At 43.4% G+C, this 23650-nt stretch overlaps 2 protein-coding genes and 1 long non-coding RNA gene across 5 annotated transcripts; 1 reads left to right on the forward strand and 2 right to left on the reverse strand.

Moving 5' to 3' along the window:
• Positions 1 to 449: 449 nt before the first annotated feature.
• On the reverse strand, positions 450 to 3216 carry LOC146245178 (uncharacterized). 2 transcript variants are annotated; one of them, XR_014734554.1, is made up of 4 exons: positions 3140 to 3216; positions 2997 to 3032; positions 2408 to 2846; positions 450 to 654 (listed from the first exon to the last, which is right to left on the reverse strand). It is a non-coding gene; the product is annotated as an uncharacterized LOC146245178 (long non-coding RNA). The 2 variants fall into 2 exon arrangements; XR_014734553.1 differs by lacking the exon at positions 3140 to 3216 and having other exon boundaries at positions 2997 to 3137.
• A 6512-nt stretch (positions 3217 to 9728) lies between these two features.
• On the reverse strand, positions 9729 to 11512 carry bod1 (biorientation of chromosomes in cell division 1). The gene is made up of 4 exons (XM_084683878.1): positions 11297 to 11512; positions 10894 to 11018; positions 10399 to 10610; positions 9729 to 10267 (listed from the first exon to the last, which is right to left on the reverse strand). The coding sequence occupies exons 1-3, from the start codon at positions 11441 to 11443 to the stop codon at positions 10400 to 10402; spliced, it is 483 nt and encodes a 160-aa protein (XP_084540004.1). The 5' UTR covers positions 11444 to 11512; the 3' UTR covers positions 9729 to 10267; position 10399.
• A 34-nt stretch (positions 11513 to 11546) lies between these two features.
• htatsf1 (HIV-1 Tat specific factor 1) lies at positions 11547 to 23319 on the forward strand. 2 transcript variants are annotated; one of them, XM_084683872.1, is made up of 10 exons: positions 11547 to 11696; positions 12193 to 12357; positions 12526 to 12742; positions 13318 to 13365; positions 13575 to 13729; positions 13958 to 14121; positions 14285 to 14381; positions 17715 to 17804; positions 22665 to 22802; positions 22906 to 23319. In XM_084683872.1, exons 2-10 carry the CDS (start codon positions 12193 to 12195, stop codon positions 23197 to 23199), a joined length of 1368 nt encoding a protein of 455 aa, XP_084539998.1. In that variant the 5' UTR covers positions 11547 to 11696; the 3' UTR covers positions 23200 to 23319. The 2 variants fall into 2 exon arrangements, with proteins under 2 accessions (XP_084539998.1, XP_084539999.1); XM_084683873.1 differs by having other exon boundaries at positions 11696 to 11723.
• The last annotated feature ends 331 nt before the right edge of the window (positions 23320 to 23650 follow it).

Raw genomic sequence — 23650 nt, forward strand, 5'->3', positions numbered from 1 at the left:
AATTGGCTGAGGGAGCACAGTCTGAGGCTGGCGCACAAGGCGCCCCAGTTCTGCTCGCATTGGGCAATGACGTGGCAGGTGATGGCGGCCCGCACGTCCTCGCCACATCACAACAGGATGTTGACTCAGCTCTACATGAGGTCTGGAGGGGTACAAAGGAGGAAACACATCACATGTGGTCTCGAATCTCAACATTGATTAGTTATGTCTGGCAGGAGATCCAGTATAGAAGCGTAGGTCAACTCTGAATGAGTGAATGAATAAAGTGATTGTGTCCAGGTTCACATTTAGATACTGTATAATGTCTATAGATTTCGGCATTTGATTGACCGTGTCTGATGAGGTAATTATTGATGAGTCTATGAGGATATTTTGACTAGTCAGGTCTGGGTGCATATTTCAACTAGTCCAGACTGGCGGTGTGTATTACCATCCTGACTCACCTTTGGGGAAGAGCGGGTGGAAGTGGATCATGTCAGCCATGACGCTCAGGTTGTCAGTGACGACCAGACAGAGATTGTGTTAGGGGTAGCACTCCCGCTGCAGCTGGTACACCATGTCCTCCAGCATCTGGCACCGCCGGCTCACACAGCTGAAGCGCTGGCGAAGCCCTGTCGCCAGACAACGTAGGGCATCCTTGATGAATGACTTACCCTGGTCAACAGCAACAACAGGACACAAACAAACATTAATGAGGACGATAAAGCACATCCTTTTGAGAAACAGTTTATCATGCTCGACAATAACTAAACAACAACAGGGCACAAACAAACAATAAGATCGAGGACGAAGGACGTCCGTCAGCAAGTTTACCCTGACACAGATCACAAACAAAAAATAAATTAACAAAAGGACATGCACAAATAACAATGACACATACATTATTCTTACTCTTAAAGGCAGGATAGGAAACATTTTGAAAACCCAGCAGTTTTAGCTGGAGTTTGAAAGGATTCAAACCAAAATATCCCACCCCCTCCTGTAAAAGCAACTCCAAAACAGATGAACTGACTACTACCGAGAGGTAGGTAGACATGAACGGCCGTCCAATCATTGCATTCGGACCGAATGCCAATCATTAGTGCCGGTCCGACCTTATTGATTGTTCGTGTTTATTACAGTCCTGCAATACCCACAGATATTGGATCTATGTCATTTTACTGTCAAACTTTTAGATTTATTGGTTGTTATCAGAATGTGAAGTTTATTTCCAAAAATATGTCAAAAAGTGCTTCTCAACAACATTATCTGCCCTGCCTTTAAGTCAGTTAGCAGGTTGTCTGAGTTACCGAGTGAGCCTTAGTAAGATAGTAGGTTGTTATGATTATCCAGTTAGCCTTGCTAGTAAGATAGTAGTTTGTTATGGTTACCTACTAAGCCTCGTTAGTAAGTTAGTAGGTTGTCAAGGTTAACTAGCTAGCCTCGCTAGTAAGTTAGTAGGTTGTCTGAGCTATCAAGAGCCTGGTTAGTCACATGAGTTACCTGGGCGTCAAACTTTCCAGCGTTGTGCAAGGTGAGGCAGATGTCCTGGAGACTCACAGGAGTTGTTGTTTTAACACTCAAACATCTCACAGCCAACCTCCCCTGAGCTGACCAGGCAGTGTTGGATGTCCGCTGGGGCGCCCACACATGCACAGCACACAGGCTGTCTCTCTGTCTTATCTGCCTTCCCTTTTGCTTACCCTAATGCCTGTCGGACTGCCTGTCTGTCCACCTGCCTGTTTGTTTGCCCATCTGCCTATTTTCCTACCTGTCTAGCTGCCTCCCTGCCTGTCTATATGCCTGCCTATCTGCCTGTGTGTCTGTCTATCTCCCTCCTTGTTGGCCTCCATGTGCAGAGGCCATGGATAGGAGCATATGTCCGTGGTAGTCAGCTAGTGTTGGCATTTGAAAGGGAATGCGCTGTGGTGTAATGCGTTAAAGGAGTGCCAGTAATAGAGCATTGAATTTCAGCACAACGACAAAACCAGAGCTGCATTTACCTGTCTGGGGGGAGGGGGGGCGTGTCGTCTGGCTATAAAACGGGTATTTGTCAACACATTTATATGATCTGTTCTCGACAAACGTATTTCCTGTTCAGTTTGAGACCAAAGCAGTTTCTATTAATGATTTGCTGCAGTAGATAAACTTATGAATGTTTTTTGTGCATTAACTTGATAAGGTTTTGGATGCATGCAATTCAATAGGAAAAATTAGGCCTAAACGTATTTGTACAAACATTTTGATAATAAGCTACTCAACATAAAGCGATTTAGACGTTTAACTTGATTGATCGATTAAGTCTGCAAGTCCGCTTCCGCATGCATCCTACAAAAGTGTTTATACAAGTTCACAATACTACTTAACTCTATTCAGAATTCAACTGAGATCTCATACCGCATTCTGCTAACATCATAGCGACACTTACCGGTGCTCTGTAGCGAGAGGCGTCTTTTCTGATGGTTTAACTGTTTTTCCTGAATGGTCTCATGAAGTTCGTTTGGATCTGCAGTATCTGCAGGGTGGCTAGCAAAACAAGCGCAAGAGAAAACTCATCTCATCTCTGTTCGCAATGATGTACAAACCACGCCAAAACAACCAGAAATATTCAAATGAAATGTTTTGTATTGAACATTAACTTATTCAACTCGTTCATCAGTAGCTAGATGTCAAGAAAATTGTCCGGTAAATCGCATGAGTGTGATGCGTGCGTCCCAGGATGGAAGAGTTCGTTTCCTCGCGCTCTCTGTCAGTGAAGCTGAAGAAGCCGAGCAGGTGCTGTCACTGGTGGACGCCGACCAGAGCGCCAGATGGAGGCATCCACGTCCAAGGTGAAAGCTCGTGCGATCAGGGAGCGTTTAACCGGCCTAAAATACATATATGGAGTAGCTCACATGAGTCATGTCTATTGAGCACATAATTCATTTAATGTTAGTGGGCGCAGTGTATGGTGGGACAGAGACATGTTTATTAAATCCATGACTTAGAAAAATAAAGACGCTGTCGAACACACTGACCGGCTGGTGTTAGTCCACCAAGTTAGTTTACAGTCCCTGTAAAGTGGCAATAAAATAGTTGTCTGTAAAATATGTGCCTAACTAACCAGCCAAATTTGAATGATTTAAAAAATCGCCAAGTAACTCAAATAAGTCATCAAAACCTTCATGTTTTCTCAGATCTCAGACGCTGGGGGTGTGTCCGCTGAGGTCGCTGAAACCCCGCCCACTCGCGGGAAACCTGGTCCTCTTTCTACTGTCAAATACCGCTACACCAAAAGGGTTATACTCTATGGAACGCCGTTTTAGTTCAAATTAAATACATAAATGAATAAGTAAATACATAATAAATAAATAAATATGGCTCTGAAATAAACCCTGAAAAAAAGATGGCAATAAATATATAAATATAGCATCGTATCAATATATAGCTGAATTCATTTAAATAAATACATACATTTACTTAAATTACGTTTGTGTAAAGACAACATTTATTTATTTCATGGGACTTTTATTTCCTAATGCAACATGTATTTATTCATTGAGACTTTTATTTCCTAATGCCACATATATTTCCGCACATTATAATATGATTTAATTATATTAAAAAAAACAAAGCAGCCGCACAAGATCGAGAGCAGATAGGGACATCTGGATTTGAGAGATGATGGGAGACAAGTGGTGTAAGAGATGGCATGCTGGTCTTCCGAGATTGAGGATTTTGTAGAGGTATTTAGACGTTGAATCACTATTGCAATATTGATGAAAATATTTGAATAACATTGATTTATAGTTTTTATTAATTGATTAAACATCAATTTGTAGTTGACCGAGTAAACAGCAACGATGTAAAAAAGTCATTGAATTATAGTTGACTGGGAAATGAAAAGATGATTGTAGAGCTAGTTGAATGGGAACAATGATCGAAAAGTCATTGAATTATAGTTGACCGGGGAATATGATTGAAAAATCATTGAGTTAAAGTAGACTGGGTTGTTTGGTAAATCAACGTCAGATTAACTTTCTTCTCATTTGTGGATCCACATCAGATAAGCAGAATATTGACAGGGCTCTCAAGTGTCACACATTGAGCGTGACAGTCACTCATTTCGGTCTTTTGTCACGCCCTACATTTTATTTCTCACGCAGAAAAAAATTATTTATAATATATTTAATATGCCGCAGCACCCAACCAAAATTCCTCTGGCCGCGCCACTCTCACTATGGAACCGGAAGGAATCAAGCGCGTCTCCCCAGGAGTTCTTAGTCGAGCCCAGAGCCATAGAAAAAGATAACAATTGATATGTGGTGGTTGAAAAATGAAAAAATGCAGGCTTTTCATCCATTTACCAGCTAACTTGCTTCGGGGACACTGAAAATGTATGGGGTTCAACGGTGAAAAATACAATGTTTGGAACTAGAGGTCGCATGAGACACGCTTTACTTCCGCATTCCTCAATAACAATGGGAGTCTATGGAAGTGTCGCAACTTTTTCTATGGCTCTGGTCGAAACTGCCACTTATTAGCCAATCCAAAAAAAGAAAGGGTCTATACATTAGCCAATCGGAAAATAGCACCATTGTATCTGGGTAAGATTTAATGCAACAACCAATGAAAAAAACACCATATCCTGTAATTTTTCGTGATTCTTCTACGTCTCCCGCAAGTTTTGTTCACCTACAAAGCAAACCACTGGAGCTCGAGCATCACTTTGAGCACGGTCATGATCTCCTGTTTTAATGTTACAACAAATTCACAACTTGTTTGACACAAACAATGACAACTTGACTGCTGTTAGAAAAATGTTTCCCAGATTATTAGCATCAGTTTTTCATTAGTGTCTTAACCAACAGTTTTACAGCCTGTTCGTTGACAACAGTTGCTCAGAACAAGTAGTTCATAGATACACACATAGCCAGTGTGTATCGGTGAAACTCACTCCTCAGATATGTAACACCCGCATCGACGATTTGCTAGCTTTTCGTTGGTGTAGTTGGTAGGGGTGGCACTTGGGATGTCAGAGGTGGCAGGTCCGTACCCAGTGCGGGACAAACATAGGCCCAATACCTCTGACGGAGCTTGCAATACCACGTCTGTTATATAAAATTGGCCTAGTCATATTTTCGTTATCACAGGATGACTGACAACTTGTCACATTATAAACATCTCTTTCCAACTGGGTGTAATAATTACATTTGCACTAAATACATTTAAGTGTTTCGCATAGTCGATGTTATAGGTCACTTTTAAAATAATGTCCTATTTTATAATTATATCCTGGCCATGGATGCATTAATCATTGCTGCCTTTCAAAGATGTCAGGTAAAAAGCAATTTATTCATTAATTAATTAATACATTTTGACCCCCTAATGGGGGGGATGTCACTCTTGCCTGTCTTCAAAACTTGAGATACATTAATCACTGCTGCACTGTGTCTCACTCTCGTTAAGGCTTTTGCTAGTGTTAAGTCAGCGTCAAGGCTTTTGCTAGTGTTAAGTCAGCGTCAAGGCTTTTGCTAGTGTTAAGTCAGCGTCCAACTGTAAACTTTGACAGTTTAGCATCTCTGATGCCAACCACAATTCGGTCCCTTATTAACTGTTCTCTCAGGGCCCCGAACTCCCAATGCTCAGCCAGTGTGTGCTGTTATAAAGAACTCAACACTCTCACCGGGCTCTTGGCTCTGTTGAAGCATGCTCTTTCGAACATAACATTCCACTTGCTAACACAATGTGCTGTGAATGCTGAATATGAACTTTGCAGAGTTCCCGGTTCTTGAGCTGATCGTGGGAAATAAAACTCATTAAAATGTGTACACACACACAGACTCCTGGCATTATTAGAGAGATAACAGTTTATGCGCTATCTAGTTACTAGAATGTTAGGGGAGGGGATATGCTCAATGCCTCCATTGTGTCATCAAGGCATGGTTTCAACCCCGCCCCAAAAAAGTATTTGAAACTGTTTAACTGTCTATTTCCACAATTCAATACTACATAGTTCACAGTCTTTGTAATGTGTTTAAGTAATAGATTTCTAAAAACTTTTATATGTTAATATGACAAAAACATCTAAATTCATTTCACAGGGACTTGAAGTGTCACTGTCGCCACTGTTGACACATCACAGATGTTGGGTCAGTTAGTGAAGGGATTATCACATCCAGATTCAGAATTCAGATTACTAGCCCGATTCCCTAACCGCTCAGCCACCTGACTTCCTCTTCTACCCCTCCTCACCTCTCGTCATCTCCTCCCTCCCTTCCTCTTCTCCTCGAGGAAGTTGATTCAGGTGAGGTTAGAGGTTAATACTTCTATACCGCTCCTCTCCATACAGTACCTGTCCTAGCACATTTTAATTCCAGAGTACAGCAGAATCGCACCCCCCCACCCCATCTCACTCTTGGTAAAGTCCTGACCCAGCACTGACCCCTTCCCCTAGCTAAACCCTGGTGTTTGTGAATTATCCTGGACCTTGTGACTGTGTAGTAAACTCCATGGCAACAATGTAAAATGGTATGGTAAAGTAAAGAGGCCTCATATGTGATGTATGGGAGGGGGGTTAAAGTTGGTTTAACTCACTGAGGGCCTTGTGTTTAAACAGGAGTCTCTTTCATCCTGTGTGAAAACAAGCCCTGGGCCTCAAGAGACCATGCTCTGTCGATGACCTATTCACCCACCTCTCACCTTCACACACAAACCTTTTACTCATATAATCAGGCTGACAGACAAACACTCCCAGACATCCCATACACACATGCTTTCCTCTCTGTACAAACATCCCTTCAGTGCACTTTCGTACTCTCAAGAGATCTTGTTATGACCATCTCTGAACAAAACTCACATGCCATATCTGGGAATGAAGGTGGTCGAGCGCGGTTATGGTGTGTGTGCCTGAGTGAACATTGGTGTGTCTGTGTGTAGTTTTTTGTATATGTATCTTGTCCAAATCTTTTCACCTTCGGGTGAAACCTGTTGTCTTCGGGTCATTCTGGCCCATCAGTCATTGTGACCTACCGTCGTATTGCGACAACTTTACCGCATACAAAAACAAAGTGATACATTTGCTTTTAACCGTTGGGCTGTCTCAGACCCCCCACATTGCGAAGGTTAAAATAAAATGATTTTATTTGTTTTTGTATTGGGTAAAATTGGGTAAACACAACGATGGTTCGTTATCAACCGTCATGTGACCCAAAGGCACCACAAGGGTTAAGGTGTGTGGGAGAAAAAGTGATGACCACCAGAAGTCAAAAGGAATGACTGAATGTTCTCTGATTCTAGAGCAGAGGTCTTCAACCCTGGTCCTCAGGGACCCCCTGTCCTGCACGTTTTAGATGTTTCCCTGCTCCAACACACCTGATTCAAATGAATGGTCGTTAACAGGCTTCTGCATATGTAGATAATGACCCATTCATTTGAATCAGGTGTGTTGGAGCAGGGAAACATCTAAAACGTGCAGGACAGGGAGTCCCTGAGGACCAGGGTTGAAGACCTCTGTTCTAGAGTATTTGGTTCGAGTTCTAACAGGGAGTTCTGAAATGAATATGGATGACCAGGAGGTCTGCTTCTAAATGCAGAAAATAAGCAGCCACGGGGGACTGTTTGCAAAAATTGGAGAGACAGGGATTCTGGGCTGGTTCTGGGGGTCTAGAAAGAAGGGGGGAGTTTGGAGTTGATCTAGGAAGGGAGAAGAGGTTATCTTTCTGAGAGGGGGAGAAGTTGTGTGTTATGGAGAGGGAGAAATTGTGGGGTGGGAGGCAGGGAGAGACGGGCAGGAGGGTTTTCGGTTGGAGGACATGTCGATGGTAGGGAGATGAGAAGACTTGCAGGTTTCTGGTTTGTGAGGGGGGAGAGGTAGTGAGTGTGTGGGGGGGTGACTTGGGAGATGAGGGATTTGGGTTCTGACAGGGGAGCTGTGAATTTACAGTGGGCCCGTTGCATGTATATGATATCCTCCTCTAAAGTGGGAGAAAATGCAGCAGGCCAATTAGTTAGTTGGCTCTTCTAAGGGAACAGTGGTTCGGGTCTTCATCCCTGGGATCCACTTGCAGCTGTGGTGAGGGGCTGATGATGGGTTAGGGGGGCAGGGTAGAATGTTTTTCCCCTCGCTCTGTGCCGAGTTATAAAAGACCGTGTGTACAAATGGATCTACGCAAAAGTAGCAATTTATCATGACGAGATTTCTTGGAATTGTGTGTAAATTTATGAATGGTCAATACTATGCGTAGTACAAACAATTCCAAGTGGTGAAACCATGCAATTGCATCGTAAACATGCATGTAGGCCTATATAAGATTGAAATCAATAATGACAGCATTTTGCAAGGATTTCCATGAAATATTGAATTCAGGAAATATTGTAATGATATAATTGAACACCATGAAAGGAGTTTTAATATTGGCGAATTGATGTAGTGTAATGTATGATACAACAATAATATGCTCGTGGACCACTATAAAAGATTGTCGATTAACACAGAATATCTAATATGAAGATGGCAGATCTAGCTGTGTTTAGAAGATTTAGCACACGCTGCATTTCGTCAAGAGTGCATTTTTAGAGACAGGTATGACTCGGACAGTTACAACAGGCACTTTATAGCGTAAGCTTGCTGATCGGTCTGGCATCTCACATAGGGTGACCAGACGTCCTCTTTTACCCGGACATGTCGTCTTTTTGAGACCTAAAAAATGCGTCTGAGATTCCAAAATTGTCCGGGATTTTGCCTTGTCGGATATTTGGCTGCCAGCTCAACTTCGCCCCGCCCACAAAAAATTTGGTTGGGAAGTTGGGTCTGGTCTCCAGTTTTGATGTTAGCCTCAGAGTCAGACTCGGGCGCTCACTGGCAGTGTTCACAATGTTGTATTTCATTCCAATCTTCACCACAAACGTCAGGGAGGACTGCTTTTGGTAGATACGAGCCTGCTGAAGATAGCCAGACTCTCGGATTTCTTTAACAGAGCCTGTTTCCTTCGTCATTTGCCTGAGAAAGCGACTTCCAGGCTATTCGAAAAACCATTAAAACAGGTTGACAGCAGTGGGGGTTTTTTAACTACAGCGAGCTACTTGAACCACGTGATCACATGTCGGCGAGACCAAAGCGTGTCGCAACTCTCTTTTTATATGGCTCTGGGCTACACCATTCCGGGAGGGGAGCGGGGGGGGGGGGTCGCCGGGCTGAAGCCAACTTGATGTGTTGAATGCTCAGAGCACGTTATAAAATGTATTCTTAAAAAACACATTACTGTTTTAATAAATCCTCGTAACAAATATTGCCTACAACCTAAGGTAAGCACAAAAATAGTGATACATTTGCGACACATTAAAAATTATGGTCGCAATGGCATTTCAAAATGCGACCATTTCGGTCGCCGTGTGCTGCCCTGCTGTTGATGTCAGCTGAGAAGGATGGTGCTGGCCAACCAAGAAATATTCCCCCCACTTTACAGATATTAACTGGTCCTTTACACCAGCGCATGCATGCACACACACGTCTAATGGTTTGGATTACTATGGCACCTGATGGTTCTCTAGAACAAAACACTATCTAAAGTTCTTCCTAGCCTCTTCCTTACCCCTGGAAACTGTTTGGAAAAGGGCAGGCACTTTCAAACTATACAAGGCAGGTGATTGGATGAACCGTCTATAGCAGGTTAACTTCAACCACACCTGTAGTCCCTCATAGGATGACGACTGGTACGCACGCACGCACACACACACACTCCATCTAAACTACTAAAAAGCACAGAAGGTCCTCAGAAACTGTTAATTTAAAATAGAAACAATTATGTACAGAATTCCTCATAATGTATCCAAAATGAGAGGGGGGGGGGCTCCTAAATCAAACACAAATAGCCACAATAAATGTATCTTATCTCGATATATATACATACACACACCAAGACATAAAAGGGCAGTTCCAATTGTTCATTTTATAGGAGGACACTCTTGGGTACCATGATTCAGTGCAGCACTATCTGCTGTCCTTGATTAGGCCTGACTTCTAGACAGGGGGTGAAAGAGTCCAGTCTGCCTCAGGTGCCTGGCATGAGCCATGGAGAGGAGACCTCTGGGTTCAAGACAACCGTCAGTCACAGCAGGATCCAGGACAGGCTATCCTTCTCTCACACCATCACAGACAGACAAGTGGAGGTAGTAGGTGAAGGGGGAAGTAGACACCAACTGTTCCTGCTCATCTTCTCTGGGCTGTCACACATGATGGTGCTGCTTCAGCCCCGTGGACATCCATAAAGGTTCTAGCAGGTTACAGAAGAAGCAGTGCTGGCAGTTACTGGTGGGGTTAGAAAGTAAGAGATGGTAAGGCGTCACAGTATAAAATTAACGCTTTTTAGTTCAATGTCCATGATTGCTAATTACTAATATCACATTTCTATAGTTAAACATTACTGTCTGAACTCTGACCTCAAGGTGTTTTGGGGCCAGCAGCTTGGGGCGGGGCCTCTGGCTGCTCTGGCTCTGGCGGTAGGGCGGAGCTCATCGGGTTTTCTTCCTTCCTGTCTGAGTCTAGGAAGTCATGAATAGCGTTCTCTATATGTGGCCGGAATATATGGTTGAGCTTGGGGTCCACCACCTGAGTGATTATCCTGTCCACCCCAGACTCCAGCATGCCTGACCTGCAGGCATATCACAGAAAACACAACCGTTAGGTAGAAACAAATAGCTGGAGCCAACACTGCAAACAGTCGCTTGTGAACAGAAAAGGCGATAACACAACAACATTTATCACAAATGAAAAAAAGTCGTATACAACTTGAATGGCAGTCGTACTCGTATTTATGTCTGTATATATATTTCTAAACTCACGTCACTGTTGAAAACTAAGATAATGCTAATACCAGGCTGGTACTATACAACGTCATCAGATTCAAAGACATTTGAATTTTAATTGATACTTACTGAACGACGCTTTGTCTCAGTCCATTCCTCACTTGATTCTTGTTAATGGAAGGGTTCCAATCTTGTGTGCTTAGGTGCGTGGAGACAAAGTTGTCAACTTTCTGTCTCAGGTTCTGGTAGGCTGGCTGTAGGACAATGAGTGGAAGAGAGCATTAGCTTCCTAGTTAACCATCATCAACAACTGGTTAGCTGGTTGGGATATTATCCCCGCAATTATCTATAGTAAACAGCTGGCTGAGTGACTATCACGTCAGCAAACTGATTGCAAAGCGGTGGCAAAGCTGCAAAACGTTCTATGTTTTAGTATATTGGCAAGTTCCGCTAACAAAAAGTTATCTTACGACATCAGAGATTGTCCAGTTCACTTCAGCGACATACTGTGGCTACCAAGCTAGTTAGCTACCTTTGTATCTACGTCTGCGAGACAGTCTCTACGGAACTCGTCGAAGAGGCCTCTGTTCTTCAAATGCTCCACAATCATGGCGATAAGTTGCGGGTCACCTGGTGGCAGATTAACCGCACCCGCGTTACCACTGCTGCCCTCAGCCATTAACAGAGTTAAGTGTGCCAGTGGTTGTCTGGTCTAGCCTTTTGATACTTTTAAATATGCTGGTGATTAGGTACGATTGATTCGGTTTTACCGCTTGGTGGCACCACTTGGCTTTGGACCGTTCATAATCTGATCGGGTAACCGGCGGATTGTGTGATACATATATCGAACGAACCCAAAGTCAGTCCTGGCGGAACTGAAGTTGACCAGATCGGAAGTGGGTCTGTTGTTCAAGCGTCGTCGCGGTTCAAAGGTACAGTTCAGCTGACGAATAACGAATGTAATATAGCTTTTAGGTGGTATTTTCGTGGCTGATGTTTGAGCAAAAACTCATTGTTGTATAGATTTTATGACATGTTTACTGACTTCATAACGTTGCAATGCAAGCCGTGATATAGCTTAGGGGTAGGGTTTCTATGAAGCAAGCCAGTATTCACACTGGCTACTGACAGTAGCCTGTACGAGTTAGGCTAACACTTGTTAGCTAGCTTACGTTACTCGCTGTCAAGTAGCCCAGCTAACCCTAGAAAACTAGGTCACTGCTATTTAATTAAGATAACTAACTAAAAATAAGCACATCATGATGTATCTTCCCCGACGTTATACTTATCCGTAGCCCATGCTCGTATGGGTAGCTTAGCTAGCTAATGGACTGGTATTGAGTCGCAAGTAGCTTGCGTGATATGAATAATGTATCGATGCCTTAGACGAATGGTGCGTTGACGTACCCCTTTGTGCATTTATTTTAGATGAGTGGTGACAACTCCGGGAACAACGAGTTTGAGGAACAGCTGCGCCTCCAGCAACTGTACGGCCAGAAGCCAGGGGACGGGACCGATCCCTACACCTTCACCGACCCAGAAGATGGAACAGTCTATGACTGGGACCACGACAAGAAGGCGTGGTTCCCCAAAGTATGTATGCTTGTCTGTCTGTCTGTCTGTCAGGTTTTGCCAACTGCATATCCATCTGCCTTTCAATCTCCCAGCTACACTGTTGCTTCCATGTTGCTAAAGGGTTTTTTGTGGTGCATGATGCTACATTCAAACTCAGTGTAACTTGCATCCCTTCTGCCCACGCAGATCACAGAGGACTTCCTGGCAGCATACCACGCCAACTATGGATTCACCAAGGAAGGCGAGCATGACCCGGATGCAGCGGTGGTGGCCGGTTCTGCCCCTGCAGCTCAGGGTCCAGAGGGCAAGTCAAAGAACACAGACTCGACCCCCACCAAGGACCAGGACCAGGGCCCAGGAAAGGAGGGCAAACAGAAGGGAGAGAAGAGGAAAGCAGATCCAGGTACAGGATAGGAGGAACGATACTCCCAGTTGGACGTTAGTTTCTTATCTAGGACCGTGGTGGTAGATTTCACATTCAATTTATTTGAGCAGACGCTATTATCCAAAACGACATACAGATTGTGCATGTAAGTACTACAGATAAAAGTTGTAGACTTGAGGTTGGAGAAGTTGGCCTGTCACTGGAAGACCGGCTGACTGGTCTGATGTGAACAAAAGTTGATTTGGTTTGACTCTTTAGCTAGCCACTTAAAGTGGTTGTAAAGCAGAACTGAAAATTAGCTTTAAGTTCATCACACCACAGAAGAATGTGTTGTTAACTACCCATCCAAATTAAAAAAAAAAGAAAAGAAAACTGACAAGTATGTAAAAATAGGCTTTTGAAATCGTGGGAAAATCAGCAGTCTTCTCTGCTTGATACTGTGGGGGTGTGTCGCTTGAAGGAGCTCAATCATGGAATTAGCTTTACAGCACTTTTAACAGCTGTATTTGGGCTTTTCTGTTGTTTGGGAAGCATGAGTAATTGTTGGACTGCGGAGCCCCACTGTAAAGAATATCTAACGTCTCTGTCTGCAGGATGGTTCGATGTAGACAAAGACAAGAATACCAACGTATATGTGTCAGGTAGGTCACTTTCTGTATTTTTGCTTGACTGTTTACTGTAATCAACCTTTACACACACACACACACACATTGTAGTATCAACTTGCTTCTCGAACCTTTGTGCACAATGTGCACACACACACACGGTAGAAACACACTCCACAGCACAACACTGGTTTCAGGTGGTCATTGTCCGGTGTTATGGTGATTCCCTGCTGGTGTCCCTCCAGGCCTGCCTCCAGACATCTCCACGGAGGAGTTTGTGGAGCTCATGTCCAAGTGTGGCATTGTCATGAGAGATCCCATCACTGAAGAGTACAAGGTCAAACTGTACAAGGATAACCAGGGCAACCTGAAGGGAGACGGCCTCTGCTGCTACCTCAAGGTACACTCCTGTCTTTGTCTTGAGGCTGTGTGTATACGTGCCAGCCTTTCTCTCTCTATGCGCCCCCCTCTCTATTACCCTCCCCCCCTTTATAGAGGGAGTCAGTAATTCTGGGTCTATCCACCCATCCATCCAATCACCCCCTCCCATAATCTATTAAAGGAGTGTGTGTTTACGTGCCCGCCACTCTCTATTAATAACCCCCTCTGTACGCACCCACACACACAGAAGGAGTCGGTGGCCCTGGCTCTGCGTCTGATAGACGAGTCGGAGGTGCGGGGCTACAAGCTCCACGTAGAGGCAGCCAGGTTTGAGCTGAAGGGCCAGTACGACTCCAGCAAGAAGAAGAAGAAGAGCAAGGAGTACAGGAAGAAGCTGCAGGCACAGCAGAAGTAGGTGCTCCCTGGCTGGTCAAGGTCCGGTCTGCATGTGGAATTACTGCGATCATTATTCTGTGTTTATGAAGGACTTGTGGGATTGACAGCCAGCTCGTGTCTTGATTGGCTGTCCTGGTGGGGGTCCGACATGTTATTGGTAGTTGTAATTGATTGACAGGCAGCTGGACTGGCGACCAGAGAAGAAGGGGGAGGTGAGAAAGAGACACGAGCGTGTTCTGATAATCCAGAACATGTTCCACCCCAGCGACTTTGAGGTGAGGCTGTAGAACCTGCTGCTGGGTTCTCCCAGATGGGGGTTGGTCTGAGTACTGCCTCTGAACTAGTTTATAACTATTTTATTTTTTCTATCTTATCTAAGACTAGGCTTAGTATATAGGTTGATGAACATTATACTGTATACCTTTCTACTAGTGTTGTGACGGTACCAACATTTCAGTCGTTGGTACCAATACCAGTGAAATTTCACGGTACTTGATACCATTTTTGATACCGAAGCAAATATATTTATTACTGAACAACTCTCATTCGTTCTCATAAATCACCTACAATATACAATACTGTAGCCTACTCATGACAACAACAGAGCATTAATACAATCATAATGCATGTGGGCCTAAAGGCAAAATAAATGTGGGTGGAGACTGGACTGAGTATAGACATTAAGTGAATTCAGCAAATGACTGAGAGATCATTTGTAGAGCTCAAAAATATAAATCTTGACTTGAACATCATTTTTAAGAAGTAGAAAGAGTGGATTCAACATGCTTTATGGTGCTCTTTAAATTTTGGTTGTAAATACAGCTCTGGAAAATGTTGAGATCAGTGCACCTTTTTCTTTCAATTTAGAAAAAGTTGAGAAAAACAATTTTGAGTGACGAACAGAAGGATACACAGTGTTTCCCACAGATTAGAAAGCAATTTGTGAATCATATGCCCAACCCAAAATACACATTTAACACCCTATACAATATACACACCCCATTCAAGTCCTATCTGCCAGAAACGGATGAATAGAAATGAGTTCCCTTATCCTGACACCTGTTTTCTTACCTGCCTGTTTCTACATCTGTTTCTCCACCTCACCTGTTGCTTCAGCTGGCTCTCTCACAGCAGCATGTTGGATGCTGTCCTCCTCTCTCACTCTTTCTTCAATGCCTAACGGATCTATCTCTTTCTCCCTGACCCTGTCTGTCTGCTTGAGCAGCACTGGTTGAAGCCTGAAAATATTTCTGGGGAAATTGTGGGGTGTAGTAATTACTGCACTACTACATAAGTGTAGTAGTTAGCTAGCTCTACAATTTACCGGGGCTAGGTCTGAATTTAAGTGAAAAGCAGAGCTGCCAGCTGTAGGTAAAGGCCTATGCAGGTAGCAACGCTAGTGCTAAATAACTATTTAACTGGTCGGCTCCATGATGCCATTAAGTAGGGCACGTGAGATTGCTCACCAAAAGAACGAAGAGGAACCCACTTGTCTAGCAGATTAAGATGTTCATAGGTACCTAGCAAAAAGTAACTTCAACTTTCCTAGGACCTAGACTTTTAGCTATGGTGCTAATGCTCAGGGCTCGGTGAAATCGCTGTCTGTCTAGAACGGCGTATCTATGCATCGTTGCTAACATGTGCTGACGTTGTGACGGTGTGTCTGTATGTGAAAGAGACGCGTGAGTGACTGTCTGGGAATCAACTGGCTTATGTCTTCACAGACATTTTCAACTCCTCTGCATCAGTGTGCAGTCGCACAGTGTTTTAAATCATCTGTCATTATCCCGGTCCAGAAGACAGCAAAAACAACAGAGCTCAGTTACTTAAGGCCAGTGGCCCTCACTTCAGTGGGTATGAAGGTGTTTGAGCGCTTAGTACTCTCTCACCTACAATCCGGTGTATCACCGCTGATGGATCCCATCAGTTTTGCTTACCAGGCTAACAGATCTGTAGAAGATGCCATCAACCTGGCTGTTCACTCTACTCTGCAACATCTGGAGTCAAGTCAACACCTATGCACGCATGCTGTTCATTGACTTGAGCTCAGCCTTCAACACAATTGATCCACTCATTCTTTTCTCCAGGCTGCAAGCCATGAACATCAACATAGCTTTGTGTCACTGGATACTGGACTTCCTGAGAAACAGAACTCAAACAGTCAAAGTCAACAATGCAACATCATGCCCTCCGACCCTCAACACTGGTGCGCCGCAAGGCTGTGTGCTCTCTCCTCTTCTGTTCTCCATCTACACAAATGACCTGATCTCGCCACCACTCTGTCAAGATGCTCAAATATGCAGAAGACACCACCTTTATCGGCCCAATCAGAGATGAGGATGAGTCTCAGTACATCAAGGAGGTGAACTGGGATGTAGACTGGTGTACGAAGAACAAGCCTCATCTTAACACCTCAAAAATTAAGGAAATAGTTGTGGACTTGAGAAGGAGGCTTATCACCAAAGCCTTACTTAATATATTTGACCTTCCCATAACCCTTACAGAGTCCTTAAAATTTCTGGGCTCTTACATTACATACATTTGAAATGGGGTACCAACACCTCCCACCTCATCATAAAAGCCCAACAAAGACTGTATTTCCTCAGACAACTGAAAAGGTACACTGAACACCTTTTGATGCTCTTCTATAAAGCCATCATAGAAAGTGTCATCACTGCATCAATATGTCTGGTATGGATGTTCTGACTGTCACACAAAGTTTAAACTGGAGAGAGTGGTCACCAAAGCCTCCAACATTATTGGTTATGACCTTCCATCAGTCTTCTCCTTGTATGCTGAGCGTAGCTTAAATCGTGCAAAAAACATAATCCGAGACTCCTCCCATCCAAGCCAGGACTTTTTTGAACTTCTGCCTTCTGGAAGACGCTACAGATCTATGCGAGGTGGAACCACGCGTCTCATTAACAGCTTCTCCCCTTCTGCTATCAGACTCCTGAACTCCCAAAGCTGACCTGGACTTTTTCTATTTAAATGTTTTCCCCATCCCCATCTGCCCCCCCCCCCTCTTTACTGGACTGAGATACCTATGACAAAATAATACCACTAACATTGTTGTGTGGCAATAAAGTTTCTGGCAATAAAGCCTCTGTAAAAATGTGTTAAGCCTAATGTGCCCTCTCCTTTTGTATGCCCCAGTATTACGTATTGCATTTGCAGTCTGCTGCAAATCATAAAGGACATGAATGTTCAGGGCCCATGAACGTATCGTGCCCACGATATTGTCATTGTTATCTTCCACCAAAGCTATTTCCATACGTGGCTTTTTTCACTTTTCTTGTCGACAACTTTTAGTGGAGCCCCTGCAGCATTAGCTGCTTGTCCAGTGTTGCCAATTTAACAATGTTGTTGCTAGATTTAGAGACCCACAAGCAACTTCTGTGAGATTATTTCCGACCCTGTACTGTTTTTTGATACTTTCTTCATACTATAACTTTATGAGGATAGCAAGAGAATAGCTGTAGTTAAACATTTCAATTTAACAGGTTATGTTTCAACATGAGTGATTAGCGACGGCGATTAGTAATGGAATGAGCTGTCAATCCTTCCCCCTTTCACTCACCGGCTCCTCAACCCCCGTCTCCCCCCAGGAAGACCCTCTGGTTCTGAACGAGATCCGGGATGACCTGAGGACGGAGTGTGAGAAGTTTGGCCAGGTGAAGAAGGTCATCATCTTTGATGTGAGTGTCCCTCAAGAACTGTCCTCCCTGCAGCTTGTTGCACCTTGTCTTTCTTTCCTTTATTGGGTGTTCCTTGGCAAGGTGCCACCTATATTCTCATATATACTATTTATTTATTATTGGGTGTACCTTTGGCAAGGCGCAACCTACACTCAACGGCCACTTTATTAGGTACATCTCTTCAATTGCTTGTTAACACAAATGGCTAATCAGCTAATCACATGGCAGCCACTCAACCCATTTACATTTATTCATTTAGCTGACACTTTTATCCAAAGCAACTTCCAGGAGAGAGCTTTGCAAAGTGCATAGGTCACTGATAATAACAACAAGATAGCCCCAAAAACATTGCGGGTAGCCAAAACATGAAGCCCATATTGTGAACAACCAAAATAAGTGCCAAAGGGAAGAACCATAAGAGCATGTAGTCAAACAAGTTACAGTTACATACAAGTTCCAAGTTACATTTAGGCATGTAGACGTGGTCAAGACAGCTTGCTGAAGTTCAAACCGAGTTAACTGGTTATTTCAGTTGTTTGTATTCTTCACCAGCTAGCTAAATTGCACATGGCTGTTGATTCGATAGCGATTGCTGAACACCCTTGCTCACATTTGAGGTATTTCAGGTGCATATTTAAATCAAATCAAATCAAATGTATTTGTATAGCCCTTTTACACGCAAGCATGTCACAGAGGGCTTTACATACGCCCATAGAATTGCCCCTCAACCAACCTAAACCCTCTAGGAAGACAAGGAAAAACTCCCAGAAAAACTTGAAGAAACCTTGGAAGGAGCAATTCAGAGAGACGGTTGGCAAGAGAGAGGAACAGAACACAAGCTAAACATAGTCATACAATGTCAATGGGTTTTGAAACACCAAAATCCATTGTTCGGCTTTATAGACGTTGGATGGGCCCTGGAAACTCGCTGTTGGCCGTCATGGAGACTGGTTTCCGGTTGACGACCTGGTCCAGCGTTGGTAGACCGACGACCAGGCAGGTCCTGACAGCTCAAACCCCCCACACCACAAGGGATGTGTGGGGGGACAGAGAGAGGAGAACAGGGATTAGAGAATGCCAGGAGCAGCTAACAGTTACAGTCGTAATAGAATGAGATCCCCAGTAGTCAAGTGTGGACTAGTGCAGCAATTTAACAAAGCTAAGAGGGTATTTGATGCAGCCCCACACACCAAGACAGCGACAGCCCCCCTCGGTTGGAACATGAAATCTGTCCCGGGGGAAACATCTCTAAAATAGGTTATATCTATACGAATAAGGATAAAAACAACCAGTCCCCCGTTGTCTCCAACTAGTAAACTATAACAATAATAATATACAGCAACGGAACTATTACAGTAATAATATACAAATATAGCTGCAAGCAGCAATGCGGGTTCCTCCTCAAAATATGATAAACATGTACACTGCAGAAGATCGATATTAGGACAACTAGAGAGCAAAACGACTTCATGTTTAGCCAAAAACAATTCCAGACTCTCAGTCAATGCACAACTAACTAAAGTCATGTGGGCAACTGGCCTTGGGCAGCGTTCATATTCAGCGCCTTGCAAAAATAGCCTGTGATGGTTTAGCAGCCGACTCTCTGGTACCATTAAACTCCACAACATACAATCAGGGTGACCAACAAGATTATTTTAACTAACCAACAATAACAATACAAACATCTAACTGAACGAACACAACAACTGTAATCCCTCGCAAGGCTGTTGTAACCAAACTATTTTCCACAAGTCTTTGTGTTTTTGGACATGCCGCACTGCATGCTGGGTACCCAAGGGTGCTGACACTGATTATCTAGCTGTGCTCTGACTGCGTGATATGAGTATTAGTTTTTGGTCAGCTTTGGGACAAAGGTTAAGAAACGGTTGACATTTCAAGGTGAAATTGCAGTACAACGTTTCAACCCATTGAGCTACCCTCAAGGCTTAAAGATTCTGGTCAGTTTCTGTATATATAAAAAAAAAAACAGTTTCTCCTGCAGCATGGATTGCTCGATTTGGCCAAAGTTTAAACAGCTGCAATTCAATGATTTTTTGACATATCAAGGTGAAATTGCGCATGGTACTTCAGAACAGTGTCATCCTGTTTAACTAAACAGATAATCAAATTTAAGACGGGCTAAATGACTGTGGCTGGATTTGATCCTACGACCTTATACTTTGTAGGTCGCCGTCCCAGCCCAGTGAGCTAATCTCAGTGTTGAATATTTTTACGTTCAGTTACTGTATAAAAAAAGTAAGCTGTTTCTCCTGTGGTAAGCGAAAGTTGAAACAGCTCTAATTCAATCATATTTTGACATACCAAGGTGAAATTGTGTACGGTACGTCAGAGTGATGTCACCTTAAAGCCTATTAGGTTTGAAAAACCATCATTCAAAAATGACATTTGATTTAGTGACACAAACATATTGCATAAATGTGGACATTTACATAAATACACCCCTTTCAGCCATTTTGTACTTGATTCAATTGCTTTAAGTAACATTTTTAAATTGTCAATGATACATATATGTACCAAATTTCAAGTCAATTAGACCTTTGGTTGAAGAGAAGAGGAATTTTGAATGTTTTCCCAAATTATCACTGTACAGGAAAATCCATCATGGCAGACCTTATGGGTCCTTGAGGCTTTTTTTTCCCCTCCTGACGGAGGAACCCTAATAATAATAATACCAACAATTACAATAGGGTCCTCCTGACGGAGGAACCTAATAACAGGTTTACTTTATTTGTAACATTTAAATGGGCAGTGTGAACATAAGCTAAAATTACAATTTAAAAGTTACATGTGATACACACATAGGCAAACACACACCCCAGGTTTACATAGAAAGTACACACATACTTACCTTTAACAATCATAGAATTAACTAAACAAGAACGTTTTTAATCTAGTTTTAAATATCGAAACAGTAGCAGCCTCCTTAATTGAGACAGGTAATTTGTTCCAGAGAAGAGGTGCTCTTTATGAGAACGCCCTACCTCCAGCAGTTTTTTTCTTAATTTTGTGTATTACCAGATAGCCGACATCTTGAGATCTTAGAGTCCTTGCGGGGCAATAGGGTGCAAGGAGACCGGAGAGGTACAGTGGTGCCAATCCATGTAGAGATTTGTAATTTAGTAGTAAAACTCAGCTCTGGCTTGGATAGGGAGCCAGTGTAAAGAGATAAGAGTAAAGGTTATATGATCAAACTTTCTTGTTTTTGTCAATAGTCTATTATGCTGTAGTAGTTACACTGCATTAAGATAATTGATTTAATAGTGGGTTTATTGTTATTATTTGCTACAGAATGCTTAGCCTTATAGGTCAAGATCAAATTAAGCAGACAGTGTATATGTGCTTTAGAGGGGCCTTACTTACAGTTTTTCTCAGTTGCTTTGGTACATTTCTCAGATCAGAATTGAAATTCTCAAAACAGTAAGTGCATTTCTCAAAGCAATTCGTACAAATAGCAAAACACCATGGATTACCTGCAAAAGCCAGTCTCTTGCTCAAAAGTTCATCTCTTTAGTTCATCTCTCAAAAGTAAATAGTGTCAATGAATATGTCAGTGCCATCAGAATGACAAGTCATTGTGTACGGATAAGACAGTCAAATTGCTTAGTCATGTTGTCAATATAACAGTGTATTCTGGAGGGATGTTCTGATGTAAAATATGGCAAAAATGTTGATGACAAATATTGTAAATTGTAGGTTACACCTAGTGTATGTAGGAGTTTAATTGCAAGAGACTGGACAACATTCACATACTTTTACTGCTAGTACTGTAATTTGTTGACAGACCATGTCATTGCAATACAGAAAAGAAAAGAAATTTGAATATTGTAGCTGTAGGAATTACAGTGCAGTCTTCCTACACCTCCTGACGTTACTGTTGGGCCACAAATTCTCATCCACATCACAACAAATATCTTCCCTTTACAGTCAGACAATCTGATAAGACAATCTTTTAGAGTGTCTTATCTCATCATCAGGATAGCGCAGATGGCCTTGGCCTCTTCTGCCTCTTCCTCTGTTTTGCCTCCCAACTCCTCCGCCACGCAGTCTCACTCCTCTTCTTCTTCTCTCTGGCTGTTGACCCTGTCCAATTCCTTGTCCTTCCACTGTCAGACATTGTAACATTGTGTTGTGCTCCGGCTATATATACTGGCCAGTTGTAAGTACGTTTTACCAGTGTGCCCCCCCCCCAAGCCAAAACGAAGTTCACTATATTTCGGAGCACGTTAATGTAATATTCTACTAGCTACCAGTCTTCAGTCTCCTCAAGAAGAAGAGGCGTTTCCGGGCCGCTTTGACCACCTTGTCCGTGTGAGCAGACCAGGTGAGGTCGTTGCTGATGTGATCACCCCGAGGAATCTGACCTTCTCCACTTCGGATCCGTTGATATATAGGGGCGCATGCTCCTCCTCCTGCCGCCTCCTATAGACCACAATCATCTCCTTGGTCTTATTGACGTTGAGAGACAGGTTGTTGTCCTGACACCATGATGTCAGGGTATCAACCTCCTCTGTAGGCTGACTCATCACTGCCAGAGATGAGGCCCATGATGGTTGAGTCGTCAGCAAACTTAACACTTAAAACTTAACTTAACACTCTGGATAAGAGCGTCTGCTAAAAAAAATGACTAAATGTAACAAGGAGGTTGGAGCTGTGCGTTGCATGAACAAGGAGAACAGGAGATGGCTGAGCACACAGGTCTGGGGGGGGCCTGTGTTGGTGATCAGTGTGGATGAGGTGTGGTCACCACACAACCTGTGGCCTTCCCGTCAGGAAGATGAGGATCCACTTGCAGAGGGAGGCGCCTAGTCCCAGGTGTGATGATGTGTGTCTGCTCCCTAGCGCCATCCTGACGGCGTGGCATCTGTAGCATTCAAGGAGCCGGAGGACGCAGACGTGTGCCAGGTGGCCCTGGAGGGGCGCTGGTTCGGGGGACGCAAGCTGTCGGCCCAGCTCTGGGATGGAACCACAGACTATCAGGTGTGTATCTGTGTGAAAGAATGTGTGCTGAGAGACAGAGAGATAATATGCCTGTTTTTGTGTGTGTCTGTGTGTGTGTGTGTGTGTGTGTCTGTGTATATAGGTGGACGAGACCTCGAGGGAGCGAGAAGAGAGGCTGAAGGGCTGGGCCAATTATCTAGAGGGGAAAGGGGCCAAGCCCACTGGGCCCAACCCTCTAGAGCCGCCCACAGGCCCCCCTACAGACCCAACTACAGACAGCATCACTGACCAACCAAGCACCACATCCACAATTACACTCCCAGACAGCAAGGCCTCAAGCCAATCAGTGCAAGGGGCTGCAAAGAACCAGGAAGTAGAACAGGAAGCAGACTCCACAGACAGCAGCCTGGCAGGAAGTGATGAAGACAACACATAAGCATGGACTGTGGTCTCCACCCCCATTGCCTCGTTGTCTGATTGTTGCATAGAGTATGTGGACAGTTGGAAATGATTTCTCCTTGGATACTGATAATAAAATCAACTTTTTTCACTGTTATTTTTCTCCCTTTTTATTTCAGTTACAGGGAAATACCAGGCAAATAATCTCTCAATATGACTGCAATGTCAAGCGGTCAGTATTTTGTTGAACTGTGCCAGATAAGAACAATCAAACCCAGATTAGCAATTGAATTATTTATAGAATCATTTCAATCTTGAGCGAAGGAATTCTTTTAACACAAAACAACACCTAAACTTCAAACATATCACAGGTATAACTGATTTATAGTTTATTAACCAGCCCTGATTGTTTCATAGTTTATTAACCAGCCCTGATTGTTTCAATCTTGTCTGGTGCTACTTAGTCTGTTTTGATTGCATTCTTCCTC

This window comes from Hypomesus nipponensis, chromosome 20 (assembly GCF_054491055.1).
Source record: "Hypomesus nipponensis isolate SF chromosome 20, ASM5449105v1, whole genome shotgun sequence".
Taxonomy (NCBI): Eukaryota; Metazoa; Chordata; class Actinopteri; order Osmeriformes; family Osmeridae; genus Hypomesus; species Hypomesus nipponensis.